This window comes from Apteryx rowi, unplaced genomic scaffold (assembly GCF_003343035.1).
Source record: "Apteryx rowi isolate R43461 unplaced genomic scaffold, aptRow1 scaffold_247, whole genome shotgun sequence".
Classification (NCBI taxonomy): Eukaryota; Metazoa; Chordata; class Aves; order Apterygiformes; family Apterygidae; genus Apteryx; species Apteryx rowi.
The window spans coordinates 1,053,400-1,070,992 of record NW_020448830.1 but is presented as its reverse complement, the minus strand read 5'-3'; the positions used below and the strand labels follow the sequence as shown (position 1 = coordinate 1,070,992).

The 17,593-nt window shown below is 39.1% G+C and overlaps 2 protein-coding genes across 7 annotated transcripts in view; one reads left to right on the top strand and one right to left on the bottom strand.

The window, feature by feature from the left end:
• Positions 1–17,175, bottom strand: PABPC1 (poly(A) binding protein cytoplasmic 1). Its single transcript, XM_026066708.1, has 15 exons — positions 16,415–17,175; positions 11,053–11,246; positions 10,836–10,951; positions 8,892–9,031; positions 7,500–7,594; positions 5,785–5,922; positions 5,585–5,680; positions 4,826–5,098; positions 4,559–4,649; positions 4,253–4,363; positions 3,227–3,381; positions 2,689–2,773; positions 2,325–2,455; positions 1,915–2,010; positions 1–442 (listed from the first exon to the last, which is right to left on the bottom strand). The coding sequence occupies exons 1-14, from the start codon at positions 16,605–16,607 to the stop codon at positions 1,918–1,920; spliced, it is 1,911 nt and encodes a 636-aa protein (XP_025922493.1). The 5' UTR covers positions 16,608–17,175; the 3' UTR covers positions 1–442; positions 1,915–1,917.
• Positions 17,023–17,593, top strand: part of LOC112966523 — an 18,830-nt gene continuing 18,259 nt past the window's right edge. For 3 of the 6 annotated variants that reach the window (XM_026066711.1, XM_026066710.1, XM_026066712.1), the window contains exon 1: positions 17,023–17,284. In XM_026066711.1, the coding sequence (XP_025922496.1) occupies positions 17,041–17,284 (244 nt within the window). In that variant the 5' untranslated portion in view covers positions 17,023–17,040. The other 3 variants (XR_003253628.1, XR_003253625.1, XM_026066713.1) reach the window with 2 other exon arrangements.

Genomic DNA, 17,593 nt, shown 5'->3' with positions numbered 1-17,593 from the left:
TCAGTGTTTAAGGAATTTTTATTAAAGCAAGAATTTTATAATCCAAATTACGTTTCTTTGCTCAGCTATCAATTCTCACTGTCAACTAAAACAGTGGTGATATTCTGAGCTTTTCCACAGTAAAGAATTACAAAATTAAAGAAAGGAATGCTTTAAATTTTTGTACTGTGTTGAAAATTCTTTTCCCCCGGGTTTATAAAACATTAATTTGTATTTTTTATTTTACTATTTTTTTTTTTATTTTAAATCAATAAGTAATCTAGGACTAACATTTGTTTTGCTAGTCCTGGCATTGCTCTGTACATAAGCTTCAAAGTTTCCTTTCCTTTTTTTATTTATTTTATATTTTGCAATGTTTTTCTCAATATTTAATAGTTTTTCCATGTTTAGATTTTTTTTTTCTTCGGTGAAGCGAAGTTCTAGATTGTAGTCCCGGATCTTTCTGTAAACAAAAATAATGTTTTTAGTTTTTGAAATTAAAGCAGTTCTGTTTTCTGGTATGCTTATTTTAACTGTAAGCTCAATAATATTTTGGCCTTTCACGGTACAAATCATACCATGCAAAAATTTTACAGGCAGTACATTACAGATGTATCTCACTTTTTACAGATATAGAAGGAAGGTATCTTAAGTTTACTTTGGAAGACAACTGAATCTAGAACTCTATACAGTACTCGGCACAGTGTGGCCTTCGACAAGGGTTAAGCACAATAATTTGTTACTATAACTAATTTGATTGCAGGTCACCTCTACTCTAAGGCCAGACTACCAAATCTCATACTGAGAAAACCATCAAACTATTACACTAACACTTAATATAAGTATTTTCATACTGCAATTATGGAAACATTATGGGACACAAAGTTATGCTCTCAAAGTCTGAGCAGTTTTGTTTAGGACAAACAACTATTCAGTACTTGTTTATCTCCAGTGTGAAAAAGTCATTAGTGGAAAAAAAAAAAGGGGGGGGGGCATGAAAGAAAAGTGAAGAAAACATGACTTAAATTCTGCCTGCAAAAGGTGAGTTGCAGAAATGAAAAGCCAAAGAAAAAAGAAAATTTTAAGTGATTAAATTTGAAAAGCAGGCCTATTCAATTAATAACCATTAATGTGAAAAGTAAGTTTATATGCAGGCAAAACGTAACTGGACTGAATGGAGAACAGACTCCCGTATTACGCCAAACCCTACAACACTTTTTCCCCTTTTGAAACTGTGAAGATACAACCCTTTCGCTTCTTTCTGAGGTGTAAAATTAAGATATAAACCCCTCAGAAGATAATCAAGATAACTTAAATGTCAGTTAAAATATTAGTTAAATTCACAAAAATGTAAAGTCAAGACTATACATAGTTTAGTCAATTACTGTGTAATTTCAGATTTTGGTAAGTAATTATATAAATTATAGTGTAAATAAGCTATTTCATATTTGGAGAACAATAAGGCTGGAATAAAGATCATTCTAAGGTTAATTCTCTTCCAAAATTTGCTAATGTTCCTCTTGAACAACAGCATGAATGGTGGTGTTTGACAGAACTGCTCATCTTTGCAAGCATGCCCAGAACTGGAAAAAAGCTAATCCCAAATTCTAGAAATATTCCTGCCAGTATTTTCAAAGTTTCATTTAAATGTATGGTGCCTTTTATTCAACAAAATTTGAATCTTAAATTCCTCTGAGGATCTCAACTAACAGCCTCAAGTCTTAGCTTCTATTTTTCCTGAAGACTTGCATTTATGAGCTACAGAACTGAACAGTACTGAGCACAAAACTTGTCTCAACTGTGACAATAAATGCTGCTTTTTGTGGCTGCAAACAATAGAGTGCAATGAAGCATTCTGCTTATAGGCCACAGACTAAGGACTACTGCTCTAATCAATGTATAAAACTGTATTCCACACAAAACCAGAAAACTTACTTATTAAACACTTGGAACCCCAGTGGGATTATTAACTGCCTTTTGAGCAGCCTCTTTAGCTTGGTGGGCTTGTAGTACGGCTACAGCTTCATCAACCTGATAAGTAAAAATAAATAAATAAATATTAAAAAAAGGGTAAGTTTAATTATTTCTGTATATTTAAGTTAATGAAGCAGTTTAAATTACAYATACAAACAATACCTGCATCATTAAAAAGAAAAGGATAATGGTTACAGCCCCAGTTTATGCTAGCATAAGTCACTGCCACCCACTGAAAGAGGATATTCTAACTTCTTGCCCTGGACCACTTTGCTGCATTGCTGCTACTCCGCTCTGCCAGCAAAAACACTTGTTAAGCCAATGTAGATTTAACTGCTTATGAATCTAGCGTAAGGCAAAAATCCACCCACCTTCGAACGAAGAGACTCAGGAGACTCGAGCATGTGAAGGAGTTCAGAGTTGTCAATCTCCAACAACATACCAGTGATCTTACCCGCCAGAGTAGGATGCATGTTTTGAATAAGAGGAAATAGACGTTCACCTGGGGGGGGGGGGAGTTAACCACAGTGATAAATCTCATCTGACAAATGCAGCCTAGATTTGAGGGGAAAAGGGAGCAAATACCTCCTTGTTCTAAGGCTAAAATCATTTAATCTACATTTTAAGATTAATACAAAAGTGCTTTGAAAGTCCCTTACAAGTCTTTTTTAAAACACAGGCCCAAAAACATTTAGCCTCTGCTACAGGGCATAAAGAAAGATGCCACATACATACCTAACATCTGCTTTTGTTCTTGTGGAGGGGCAGAAGCCAACATGGAAGCAGTCAAGGGTTCCTGACCTTGCACATGGACAGCAGGCTGCAAATTAATTTAACACCATTTTAAAGTTAAGTTCTTGTCCATAATTAGATGCAGCTTCAAATACCCAATGTCCCACAACTCAGCATAAACAACGTGTACACCGTCAGAAATACGGAAGAAATTCAACTAGGTCCATTTAATAAGACTGAGTGATACTGGAGATTAGTATCAACTACTCCATTGAGGAGCGGATACAAGGAGAATTCAGGCTGAGGTATCAAGCAACTGGAAAATATGAAGTAACATAGGATCATATCCTGTTCTGGGTGAACCTGAAGCATATTTTAAGGCCCAAGTGCAACTCTGGTGCCATAATCTGGATCCCGAATTCTAGAATAATAAAGACAACTCTTAACTGTAAGCTCCCCCACCCCACGCACTTCTCCTCTGCGAACCACCCCCCTCCAACCCCCCCGCAGCAAAAGCATGCCCAAAACCAAAATTACATACCTGCTGCATAGCAACCTGCGGCTGTGTATTAAGATGTTGCTGAGGATTACGAACACCTGCAGCATATTTGTATTGTGGTACTGTGCGTACAGCAGGAGTAGCTGCAGTAGCTGCTGCGGCAGGACGTGGACCCATTGTTTGTGTTGATGTATTAGCTGAAAAGATAACACAATTCCATATGTGAATAATTCAATTTTTATTTAGCATACACTGTACAGAAGTTAAAGCRGCCAAAACTGAACACCTAATTTAGGTATTGCATTATAGATTCATCTTACAGTAGTACTGTCAACTGTCAGACCACTGGTCACATCTCAAGGTTCAAAGCTAGAGGTTTACCAGGAGTTACTTTCCAGCCACTTCATTAATGAATCATTTTTCTTACTTGTGATACAAAAAGATCTGTAAGAAAATATTCACTTTTGGCTGAGTAGTAACTTAATTTGATTTCTTAAGCCTGTTATAGCAGTAAGTCATGCTAAAAAAAGATATTTTCAGGAAGTAGCTAGCTAAAAATAGTATTGCCTAATATGTTCTGGAAGAATTAAGACTCCATTACAATGAATTCTGGTTCATTCAGCTATGTGCAAACACTGCACATATGATATTTTGCTCACTGTTTTCTATGACAAAATATTAAGAGTTAAAATTGTAATACCATCTCAATATTTTTTACACACAGCCTATTATTACAATTGCCACAATGAAGTTTAGAAATGGCAGGAGCTGTCATACAATACTATTAAAATGCATGCTAAGAAAGAAATGGTTCATGCTAAAGAGAGGGACCACAGCAGGAGTGTGATTTTCAGTCTTCACTGGGACAACATTTTGAGCAACTATTAGAAGATAGTGCTAGCTCACCTATCTAGTAAGAGCCAATAAAGGAGGGAAGTAGTAACACATATGATATTAAACTTCTAAAGGTTTTTAAGAGATCATTCTGAACTAGCTTTTTTTTTTTTTTTTTAATTTTTTTTAAGTTTTATACTTAAAAGGTTTGTAGAAATGAAACCTGAGACTCACCAACACGTTGTGTTGACATGACTCGTGGAACTTGTGAAGAAGCTGGTCTCATGGTACTAAATGGTGGTCTGGGTGCTGCTGGGCGGATAGCACCAGGCATGTTTTGGAACGCTGGTTTAGAAAAAAAAAAAGTATAAAGTTATATCATGAAACACTGAATGGTGAGAAGAGTTCAGTAGTAATACCATCTAACCTGACCCAGAGAAAACTGATGCTGTAATTCAGTGAAAATGTATTAAAAAGTTTGAGGGTAAATGCTACAGAGTTTACAGTAAGCACTAGAAAAAGGTAAAGAAAGTGACTTACGATGAGGTCTGGCACCCTGAGCAGTCCAGCGAGGACTTGGTCTGAGCTGAGCAAGTTGACTAGTGGGGTAGTATGCAGCACGGTTCTGAGTCTGTCAAATGTAAAAACAGTATGTAACTGTTAATGGCAAAGGGCATGTCAAACAGTCAATCACCTTTCCGCTATGAAATCAGAATGCTGAAATTATGGATACACCTTATATTTACTGTTAAATCTAAACAAATTGTATACATAGTACAAAACATTGTTACTCATTTCTGTACGCACCTGTGGGATAGCTGCCATGAAGTAACCTGAAGGAGGTGCTGGTTGGTAGGGGTTGATTACGGGATTGGGTACTGCTCTTACACTTGCCATTCTCTGCATATACTGGTTGGTAAGATGAGCCTGGCGCTCCTCTTTACGCTGGGCTAGAGCTACATATAATGGTTTAGTAGCCACGATTCTACCATTCATCTCTGTGACGGCTTTGGTAGCTTCTTCTGGTGAAGAAAAGCATACAAACCCAAATCCTTTGCTGCGGCCACCTTCCATCATGACCTGTCAGTACAAAATTCAGTTTTAAAACATGAGAACGTTATATCTATCCCTGTTTAACTTGCATGAGTTCCTTTTTTCAGCTTACTACAAGTGAGATCACAAGTTTGTTTTACTGAATTGATTTATAAAAAGGAATATAATCATGTAATTACAAGTTAATTGTTTAGTGAATACAGATGAAAATCTCAGTGAAGGAACAATGATCAAATCATTGCATTGAAAAGATGTGATTTTCTTATATTGATGTCAGTACTCTCTGTTCATTTCAAGACAGGATGATTATATGATGTGCTTAACTTTACTTTCTTGATTTTTGTACATTTGTGATGTCCATGCATATATAACAGCAGTAGCAGCAGTAGGCGACTGGGTCACATCTCTGCATTTTACCATTGTTAGTCAAAGAAATAAATCACTCTTCCTTGGGGAAGGTTCACTGCTCATCTTCAGAGAAAGGACAAATGCAATCCATAAATTTTACTTTACCTTTGCACTAGTGATTGTACCAAATGGGGAGAATTCTTTTCGAAGACGTTCATCATCAATTCCATCATCAAGGTTTTTCACGTAAAGGTTTACACCCTAAAAAAAAMMCCCAAAAACCTAGTTATTTTGAAAGCAAATGTCCCACACGAATCTAAAAATATCATAAAATAAAAGTTAGTCCTCTCAAATTAAAACCAAACCTGGTATCTGGTGATCCTGTCCTGTTTCATTTGTTCAAACTTGCGCTTGAGCTCCGTCTGTCTTTCCACCTTTTTCTGAGCCCGGCCAACGTAGATTTGTTTCCCATTGAGCTCTTTTCCATTCATCTCATCTACAGCCTACATTAAGGAACAAAAGGTTAACAGTGCTTTGTGTTTCAGTGTTTTTTAGAAACAAAAAAATCTACTTCAAATATACAAAGTTACRTAAGCATTCTAAAAAGAACACCTGCCTACCACAACATCTAAAATAGTAATTGCTGAAACAAAGCACCCCACAACTTCCCTGCTTAATGCAAAATGGCAATTGCCCTCTGAATGTGCTTCTGTCCAGGTTAAATAAAAGTCACAAGAAGTACAAAAAACTTCTCTCATAGGAAGTTGGAAGGAAAAGAAAAAAAAAAATCAAGTCACAATCAGGAACCATTTGTGCAGCCTTACTTTTCTTGCTAAAGGCAGAGAAAAGCAAGCAACTTAAGTTGAAAAGCTCTAATTCACACACCTGACTTCTGTTTTTAAAAGAAAGATCTGAAATTGGAGATTTTCTTTACTATGTTTTAAGTTACAGCTTGCATATATGGCTTTTTTATAACTTTTATTAGGAAAGCACTTACAGTAGGAAAATATGACCTTTTTCTTTTACACTGTTTTGAGTTACAACTGCTCAGTTAGATGTGAAAACTTTGACAGATTTATTAAATTAGTTTAAAAACAGAGGTCACCATTTTATTCTGTACCTCCACAGTAAGTTATTAGAAAATAGATATTTCATGAAATGTTGAAATCTCTCATATTATTTAAACACTAAGTGTGTTCCTGACTACTGTTAGAGAAGCAACTCATCAAGGAAAATATGCAAGACTAAATATTTTAGATGTAAGACAGTATTTGTTCCAATCTGTTGCTCATATACTTGCACTACTGACAAATAAGAGAAATGCTTTTTGAAAAGCAAACTTAATTTGTTGTGCTGATTTGTTCTTTTGTACTGATTTTTTTCCCCTGACTCTATATTCCTACTGCCACAGTAAACCGATGCATAAAAGAAACCGACCGTCAAAGAATGAAGTTATACAGCTTACTGGCATGTTACAGACATACATACAAATTAAAAGGACCCTTTCTCCAAAGTTACTCTTCAGACTAAAAGCAGCATCACAGGGCTCTGATTATTTTCTTACAGCTGTGCCAAATGTACTCTGTAAAACTAATAGCTTTCCTGCTGACTTTGCAGTGTTGAAGTTAGAAAACACAATTCTTCCTGCCTTGCACTCGCACAAATGCTTAGTGCAACCAAATTGCATTCAATTATTCACCTGGGTTTTGCAGAGATGTCATAATTTACTGTGCATGTATATTGCTCAGCATGAGTAAGTCCAGACCTCTGTGAGACCTTTAAGCACAACTACAACAGGTTCTTAAATTATTCAATATTCCTCATTTCTACACTAATTCAAGCTGTCTCAGAGTATCCTAACTTAAGAGGCTTCTCAAACCAACTGACATTTGCTCATTTATAAGAAAGCATTTTAAATGACAGAAAGTACACTAAGTCAATTAAGCAACAGATTTGTTTCCCCAGTATCCTTGATCAGTTAAAAATCCTTAATGAATTTTCAAGATTCCAAATGACTCAGAAGCAGCTTATTGTTCAGGTTGCAGTTACGAACATCCTAAAATGAAGTCCGAAAGCTTACTTTCTGGGCATCTTCATGTCTTTCAAAACTAACGAAGCCAAAGCCTTTGGATTTTCCACTCTCATCGGTCATAACTTTCACACTTAAGGCAGGACCTGAAAAGAGAATGTCAATACTTATGCTGCATATGCAGAGCGTATTCTCTTCATACTCCAGCACCAGTAATAGTCTAGCAAACACCACCCATTAATACAAAATTGCTGATTTTCCCACTACAGTGCTGAACATTAGCCATTTGGGCTGAAATCTGCCATGCTAAATTTCTTTCCTACTGTATTTTCAATGAAAACAGTGCAGAAATTTCACTTTAATGTATTTTTTTTTTCATTAAAAACTGACATTTAAAAAGTATTAGCACTTCTATCCTTTGAAACAGGTACTGAAACCTGACAGRAGGCCTTTAGTTCATAGCTGTGCTTTACCACCATCTATCCCTGTGAAAACCCTGGCTTAGCAGCTCTGAACCTTTTGAAAAATTGCAATTCACAGACTCAATTGAGACAAATACTAGCAGCTAAATTCACCACAATTCAATCCACTGATACTGCACTAGTGCTTCTGAACAAGGAATTTCCTGTGAACGCTGCTTAGGGCATAGGCATTCGAGTTGCTACAGAATACATCATCTACAAGGCTATCTTTGCTCTAAATGATACCCAGCGGAAAACAGCAAAAGCATGGAGGAAAAAAATACAAGAAATAAAAGAAGCCATGAGGCTGAAGATGCAATAGATTTGGCCTATAAGCCTGTATGAGAATCTGTAATTGGATTAAGGAAGTTTGACATTTCTTATTTCAACAGTGACATATTATATATGTTACTATATCATGAGCATATGCCTACCATAATTTTGCCCCCCTGCATAACTGAGGACAGAGTTCCTTATAATTTCATAAGGAGTCAACAATGAAAATTCAATTGAATGATAAAAGCTGATACCCTGAATAAAGATAAGGCTGCAAAACAGTGAAAAAGCAACAGGAAACTTATTTGTCACATATCTTGCAATGGATTAATAATATCTGTATTAAATAGATCTGTTTTAAAGCAAAAAATATTTCTTAAAACAAAAAACATCTGCAACTTCAAAAATCTGCAAATTCTATTTAAAAGATTATTTAAATAGATGCCTTATTATCAGATTATCAGAAGCAATTCTGATGGGTGGATTATAGGTACTATTTTGGCTATTTAAAATTCATCAGTGGATACTGCCACACTTTGAAATTTTTGAATTTGAAATTGGAATCTTGTACTAACATTTCAGTACATGTTTTCTGTATCACCTTCACACAGCTGCCTGATCCCTCATAATATAAAGCACTGTGCAGATATAAGAAGTAATCTGAACTTTACTGATGTTTATATAAACTTAAAGTTTAAGACATTACCAAACTTGCCAAAGAGTTCCTTAAGTCTTTCATCATCCATGTCTTCTCCAAAATTCTTGATGTAAACATTGGTGAATTCTTTCGCTCTGGCTCCAAGCTCTGCCTCACGTTCCTTGCGGGATTTAAACCTTCCAACAAATCTAGTTACAGGAGAACAGTGTAGATTAAAGCAAGTCTGTTAAAATGTAAAGTTTTATTTTAATCCTTTGACATCATATGTTATTCTTAATCAGTCCCATTGATCGTCATAGGCATGAAAATCTTTAGATAAAATAGTAAAGATAAAGCTCCATCAGAAAAACAATTTCACTATCATTTTTTAATCAGTGTGCTCACTGCAATTACTAGCATAAATATGCTTTTGAGCCGTTGGCAAGATTGTTCATTCTTGTTAGTGTAAAACAGCCTCTTTGACATCAGGAGCTACACAATGGGGAAGAATCCTAAATAAAGTGGCTATACTGAAATTCCAGATACCAGCATAGCCTCTCTGCCATACTAAAAACTTGGCCGTCTTAAAACTGTTACCATTCTCCAATGGTGAGCAAGGGATATTTAATTTACCTCCCTCTTCCCTCCCCTGTCCCAACACAGTTCAACCTGCTCTTTAGTCAAATACCATTGTGAATTGGCTAGAAACACTAAAGGTCAGTTCATACTGTCAGAGAAGGAATAGCAGCAGAACACAACAATTTATGATCCAAGGACCTGCTCCAGAACAGAAGTTGCATGGATAACACTATGATTTCTGACTGCAGTAGACTTTTGCTTACTAACTTTATTGGACTGTCCAACTTTATAGTTCCAATTCTAGCAGATCTAAAAGAAGTATGCAGTAAACTCAACATTTTCTTAAATTTTTGTGACTTAACCTGATTTATAGTAGCCAAGAATGGTAAGAATGATATGATGTGTTCAGCAAATTTTGATAGTGAGCAAAGTACTTTAATCCACTTTAAAATGCCTGGTTTGAATAGGACCTCAAGCAAAGTTAATGCTTATGATGTGTTTTATCAGACATTTACATAAATGTTGTGCTTTTACATCATGATTATATGCTGACCTTTTTACTACTTTAAAAAGGTTGTATAAAGATGAAAGTCAAGTGAGAACATCCACAGTCATGCCAGTTGAGCATAGATCAAGCAGGAAAGCTTAAGTTTCAAAAGATATGTTCTCCTTGGATATGGCTTGATCCATCCATCTCAACATATAAAATTAATATGTGATGGCAGTGCTAATGCTGATTTCTGTCATCCTTTTTCCAAACTCTTGCATGTATTAATAGAGCTATTCTTTTGCAAATGTACAAAATACCATAATGATCCCTTAGGCATAGCTGAGAAGCCTTTTATTTTCTGGAGTGCAGAACAGTTATACCATTAAAATAAAACTTCTTGCAATTTATGTTTTTTTTACTCCCACTCCCTAAATATGTGTTTATTAAGACACTGATTAAAGAACATTTAGTGTAATCAGACCCCTATTCAAGATTCAGTAGCTTTACAGCTTTAAGTTTCATCCAAAAAATGGGTCACTACCGTACCTATCAGAACAACTCTTACAAAGGAAATATTGTTCAGAACACCTGATGGATTGTATTTTATCTCAGACCAGTAAGATCAGAAGACCAGGGACGGCCCCAAGACCGCAATTCTACTGAGTTACAGTCCCCAAACTCTCATTGCAACATTGACTTGCAGGATATAACTAATACACCTTTTTTTTTTTCCTTACAGGCCGTTATTAGCATTGTTTGAATTTATTCTGACTTTAGAATAGATAAAAAATACATTTTTATAGTATTCCTAGTACTAAAATTCTAAATCCTCTTTAAAACTATAAATGTTCAGAACAATCTGTCTTTTCTGGATAAGCTTTAAGTATGTGTTTGTAAAATGAATTTCAGTCTGTTGATCCCAAACTATGTATTTATGTACTTACACTTTGCGGTCATTAAGCAGCATACCATTCATTTTTTCAATAGCTCTTTCTGCAGCTTCTTGTGTCTCAAAATGTACAAATCCATAACCCTTGGATCCATTTTCATCACATACCACCTATTAAAGAAAAACCCTGTTGTAACAGCTATGAAATGGCTCCAGTCTAATTAGATTTTTTCACATTAAACCATTAAACACGCTAATAATTTTCCACTAACCTTACAAGACAGAATGTTTCCAAAAGCAGAAAATGTGTCATACAAAGCTTTGTTATCAATTGATTTGTCCAAGTTTTTGATGAAGATGTTTCCTACACCACTTTTGCGTAGAGACGGATCGCGCTGAGACCACATGATGCGCACTGGTTTGCCTTTAATGACATCAAAGTTCATGGTATCCAAAGCTCGTTCAGCTGGAAAAAACATCATGAAATTAATCGAAACACTAGAGTTATTTCAATAAGCACACAAATAGCATTTGAAGCACAACAATTCTTCATAAAATTTTAGCTATTTTAAGTCCAGTATTGCCAACAAAATACAAAACCAAACTTCCAACAGAAAAGCCCCTCTGTTTATGAAAGTAAAAACAAACAAAAATTCTTCAACAAAATCCACACTAACAAAAAGGAAGGTGCACAAATCAGCTGGATAAGTATCAGACATCCCAGTAGCCTAAAGGATGGAAGCCCACTCACTATGAAAAGCTATTATGATGAAAGGAGAAGCAATGTATCAAATGATGGCARCTATGACCTATTCCACACGAGGAAAGGCTTTTAACATTTGTAAAAAGCAGTTGACCTCTCCCTCCCCTCCCCCCACCCTGTAGATGCATATTATATCAATAAAAAGGCTTTTAGGGGTATAACTTGTGCCTATACTAGGCACAGCTCCTAAACCACAGATACCCATAAACTGACAAAATTGCTTTGCTAGGTGCAGTACAAGCCCGGTTCATGCAGCTGTTCCTCACAATTCTTCAGTGGCGAAAAAAAAGAAAAAAACTATGATGGACTTCCAGGTGAGCGAAAGTTCAAGGAAAGTAAAAAAGTAAAACCAGTACTTACTTAATTTTGAAAATCTGAAATAATACATATTAAAAGCACACAATTAAATACATATAAGATCAATGAAAGAGCAAGCATTAAAAGAGCAAAATGAAGTAACGTAAACCAGATTTTGTTACTCCAATGGAGTAGTTTTTCCAATAGAACTCCGTGACCAACTTTTCAAAGCCTGAATGTAAGATCTCAGTATATTTAGATATGGAAGTGCCAAGGCATCTTCAGTTTTCATGATATATCCCTTCAAAGCAACAAGACATCTGTGATGTTTTAAGTCAACAAGTCATTTAAGCAAAAAATAGCAATGGCTCTAAATTATGACAGACATTTTATGATCTCCTATACTAGCTCCTTTTCATTTTTATATCTGGTATAACTGCAAGAATATTGAAGAGTCCCCCAAAATACGTGAAGTCACACCCATTGATGCTAAATCATTTTACTGAAATCTGCATATAGCAGTTAACAAGACTGAATTTAGTTAAAAAAAAATAAAAACTAAATATTCTAAAATGTAATTCATGGCAGAACATTTTTCTCATCCAACAGCCATATCATTCCTGTGGAATAGCTTTTTGTAATCTGAGTCCTTAAACACCGCAATACATTTCAAAATGCATTTTCCTGCTGCAAACATCTAAAAGGTAACAAGKTTTTTTTAATGGATAGAGCAGAGTTGACACTGCAAGTGAATGATTGCGTTTTCTGTTTGGTCACAACAAAAAGAACATTTACAATCATTTAAATGATATAGTAGCAACATATTAATGGCAAACTAAAATTCAGTTTAGTATTAGTTTAAAACCAGTAGACATGTCAGTTAATTGCTTTTCTTAGGAAGAGAACTTAAAACCAACCACAACTGTCAAATCCCACTCTAAAAACTTATTGTATGTTTTTGTTCTTTAAGTTCTGTTCTTATCTTTAGCTATGCTGTTGGATATCATGGCTAAAGAAAATCTGTTATTAGAATCTGTCCAGCTGGTACATCACATTATCTCCTTTCTTGCTGTGTTTTCAGACTACAAGTGAACATGAAGATAATATACTTTGAAAGATATTTGTAGAAGTTAATTAGGTATACACCTATCAGTCATTTTCCTGTTTAAAAAAAACAACCTATGAGTGAAAAAGGCATTCTATTAACACTATTACCCTATTTACGTGACAGTAGCAAGCAAACAACTGATACAAAGCTGAAGCCTGCATTACTGATAATGAGAAATGGAAAGTATGGGAAGACCTTAAATTATCAAAAAGCTGATGGCCAAACAAAATGAACTGTGGATATCTGACATGCTACTGTAGGAACATCTAAAATTTTGGTATTACCCTGGAAGTCATTAGAATCATCACTGCCAGCACCATCAAAAGTGCCAGTAATAAACAGTTCATTATTTCCAGAAGTAGTAATAGGGCTTGCTTTTACTACAAAAGAGGCTTTTCTAATTCATGCTAATTGCTTCTAGAATAATCCCAACATGCCTGAAAAATGTGTGTTCCGGGACACATTTCCCAAACATCTGATTCAGAGTGGGTCTGTACTAGCCTTTACAAACATCACCACTGAATTAGTAGTGAGCATGTATCTAAGGCTGATGCAATTTCTGCATAAAGACAAGGATAGCATGGGAAGTCTCAACTGCTCTCATCTGTTCTGTGGAGTGGAAGTAGAAGAAACAAAGATTTCTGCTTAACCAACACCACATTGTCACTCCACAATGTATTTTAAAACATTACTAGAATACTTTTCATCTGAAACTAGGTATAAGCTACCCATTCACTATTCATAACTACTAAAATTGACTTACTTTCACTATATTTCAACTTTCTCCCATAAAAGGCTGTGCATTAGTTTGCAGGAGACAATTCCATTCAGTGGTTAACTTGTTACCAAATGGACACACCTATCCATGCTATACTTTTGCTGATTCTGCTCAAGCTTTTATTGAATGAGTCACCAGTTCCAATTTTAGTCTGAACAAGCTGGACAGTCAACTTTAGCAACTTCAAAATGAATAAACACTTAATGCTAGATTTGTACTAAACATGCATAGGAATAGCTGTGAAATAATAAATCTTTGGAAACAAAAGTACTCTAAAATTCTGAAGAAAAATTTGCAGTTTCAGATTACTCACAAGTATTTCTAGTTTGGTGATTAAACAAGATTGCCTTGATTTTAGTCTGGACAATGACTCAAATTCAGAAAAGTCACAACTATAAAATGTGTGCATACCTCACAAGTGTGTCATCAGGTTTAATTAGATTTTGGAAGAGCTTTGAGATCCATACTTTATAGACAGCTGGTAATGTCAAACACACCTTCAAAGACCTTTTCAAAACCCTAGCCAGTTGTTACTAGCTGTTTAATAAACACAGCCTGAGAGATGCAGGTAAGAATTAGGCTAAGCCAAGAAAATGCTGGTAGTTTGGAAGCTCATGTTACTGTAGGAATAACCATTTATCCTCAGCTCTGATTTCAAGCTTTCATAAAATGGATATTATGATCTACAAAAAAAGCGCAAATGCTTTTTAGGTATTTTCCAAGAATACAAAATTCTAAAAATGTTGCAAAAATTTAATCACAAAATGTCATTTAAGTTACTTTGTTGCTATTTTAAACAAGTGCTTCTAAATAGGTGCCAGATGCAAGTTTGACAAGGGTGAGAAATACTTTTAGCAGAAAAATTGGAGTAAGTGTAAAATAAAATATAAGATCTTCTATCCCCAGTCTGAAAATGCTTATAAAAATGCTATTGCCCCAAATCTGCAGGAAGCATATTCCCAACCCCTGAATCCAAGCACTTATAAGGTGAAAAAGCTATAGTTGTTCTAACATTTTGGCAAATTGCAAAACTGAGGCACAAAAGGTAGGATTGAATATGTAGCTTAACTAACCACAAAGATAAGGTCAAGCCTTATAGACTTCTGTCATTACTAAAGGGAGAGAAGCACTTGAATCACCTTCAAATTCTGCCTTGATGTTATCATACCACAGTACTGAACTGTTCTGTGCTAACCCCTTATTTTTCTTTTGAGAGCCCTGTAAGCTTTTAATCAATTGAAAGTAGACAAAAGTATGTTAAAATAAGCATTTAAATCCTCTCATTCTAAACAATGGCTGAATAAATTAAAAGCTCTCTGAAGTGAGAGAATTGATAACAGGTGAAATACCTTCTTATTAAAGATGAGATAGTAACTTTTACTACATACATACAGGCACCATCAGTACACCAGAAGTCTGATCTGATAATAACCATATACTAAAGCTAATTTTGAAAGCCAGTTAATCCAACTGCTTGAAAAGTTTGTAGTTCAAATCTGTCACTTTCATGCTCCTGAAAAATGAAACCATTATAGTAGAAAGCTGCTTACTTAACTATATGTTCTTGCTGGACAAATTATTTTTCTCTTTATCAAAGACTCCAGCAAAACTTAAAACTTTTCACATTTGGTCCTTTTATAAAAATGCCCTCCAAATGAATGAGCTGGCTTGCCAAAGTTTAGCACAAACAGATGATCAGAACTATATAGAAAGTTCCCTTGCTGATATAACTTTAGAGTGGCAGCAACACCACATGTAAAGAATTTTATAAAAAAACCATTGCAAACACAACGTCAAAGAGTTTACTGCAAAGACAAATGGATCAGTTTACTACATAAAAAGCAAGGAAAGGAGGCTGAAGTAATTTCATCCCCTCCCCACATTTGACAAACGCATTTTAACGTATTCTGCTCTGGTCTGTGCTTTGACTGGACCGTCTATGAAACTACCAAATGATCCTGGTACGTCCCACTTCCTTCTCGTGCTTCTTAATCATGCATACACACCCAGCTCCCGCGCAGTTATTAAAAGGTGCTAATGACTATGATGTTTTCTTCAAACTATCTTCGCTTCAGATTCCTGATTTAGCCACACGTGGACGTGCCAGCCTGCGGAAAAGCCGCCTGCACACACCCTCCTCGGTGCCGGCGACCCCGGGAGCGTCCCGGGGGGCTGCCGAGCGGCAGTGCGCGCCGCAGCCGCCGGCCGGGGCAGCCCGCCAGGCCCCACGCTTGCGGCGAGGCGCCAGGCCCTTCCTCTCCCGTCGCAGGGGCTCCGCGTGAGCTTTCGGTTCCCGGCCGCGGAGCGAGGAAGCGCCTCCCCCCCGCCACGAGGCGCAGACAGCCCCAGGCCGCATGTCACCCAGCGGCGGCTCCGCCGCAAACTTCCCCGAGCACGGCGCCAAGTTTGTYCGTGTCCCAGCAACATCGCGCCGGCCCCGGAGGGCGCGGGGCGGCCCGCCCCACCCGAGCCAGGGCGGCGAAGCGCCCGGGCGCTGGGGAAAATGGACGCGCGGCCGCGCCGGGGTGGGGGCGCGGAGCCCTCGGGGGGTGGGGGAGGGACACGACTCCTCTGCAGGCAGCGGCCCAAGTCTCCCCTCGCCCCCGCGTCGCCCCGGCCCAGCCCGCCCGCTCGCCCCGGGCCTCGCCCAGCCCGCGCGCCGCGGCCCTGCCCCGGCGGGCCACTCACCGTCGGCGGGCTGCTGGAAGTTGACATAGGCGTAGCCGAGCGACCGGCGGGTGATCATGTCCCTGCAGACGCGGATGGAGAGGATGGGCCCAGCGGGGCTGAACTTCTCGTAGAGCATGGCCTCCGTGACGTCGGGGTGCAGGTCCCCCACGTAGAGGGAGGCCATGGGGTAGCTGGGGGCGCTGGGGTTCATCCTGCCGCCGTCTCCCGGCGCGGGAGGGCAAGGGGGGGCGCTGACGAGGCGAGGAGGCCGCGGCGGCCCCGGGCTCCGTGAGGGAAGGGGCCGGCGGGAGGCGGTGGAGGCACCGAAGGGGGGAGGGGGCACTTCGAAGACGGATTCGAAACTTAACGGCTCCGGGAAGCGGATGCGCGGCGGGGGGGGGCTGGCTCACTCAGTGCCGGGGCCTGGCGGAGGTCTCGGCTGTTGCTGGCCTCGGCGGGGGTCGGGCTCGCTCAGTGTCTCCTCTCGGCTGCGCCGGGTCCGGGGGCTTCGCTTCACCGGGTTATTTTATATCAAACCGGCCGGTTGCAGAAGGTTGACGGGAAAGGGAGAAGGAAGGATTTTTTTTGTAGGTTTTTTAGGATTTTTGGATTTTTTTTGGCTTTTTTAGTATTTTTAGTAATAAATGGTGCGGCGGGGCCGGGCCGGCGTGTCCGGGTGTCCGGAGCACACGCACTGCGCACACAGCACCGACGGCGGCCGGGGGACAAGGGGGAGGCCGCCGCCCCGGCCGCGCACTATATATACCCGCCCCGCCCCCACCCGCCCCCACCGCACTGCACGCCACGCACCGACAGCGCGCAGCGCGCAGGCGCCGCCACAGGGGAAGGCGGAGAGACGCGCGGCGCCGGCTCCCGGCCGGGGGGAACGTGAGGAATGGCGCATGCGCCGGAGGGGCCGGGGAAACAGCCGCACGCTAGAACGCATGCGCCTTGAGACGTCACCGGCGACGGTTGGGGCTCCGCGCAAAGGCGCATGCGCCTACGTGAGAGCACATGTGCAAGGCGGGGCTGGGGCAGCAGGGAGCCAGCCGGGTCAAAGGGCGCGTGCGCACTGAACGGATAACGGCTGGGGGGCGGGCGGCGTCTCGAGCAGGCCGTGCGGGGAGGGTGCGCGCGCCGCGCTGCAGGCGCAAGCAGGCCGGAGCGGGGAGGGCGGGGGCACACGCCCCGCCGGGG

What these genes read in the sequence shown, in the direction of transcription:
- PABPC1 (XM_026066708.1), bottom strand. Translation starts at nt 16,607, where the DNA reads ATGAACCCCAGCGCCCCCAGCTACCCCATGGCCTCCCTCTACGTGGGG. An exon ending in CTGCTTAATGACCGCAAAGT is followed by an intron (nt 9,032 to 10,835) that starts GTAAGTACATAA and finishes TCCTGTAACTAG; the next exon opens with ATTTGTTGGAAGGTTTAAAT. An exon ending in CTGAGTCTCTTCGTTCGAAG is followed by an intron (nt 2,011 to 2,324) that starts GTGGGTGGATTT and finishes TTTACTTATCAG; the next exon opens with GTTGATGAAGCTGTAGCCGT.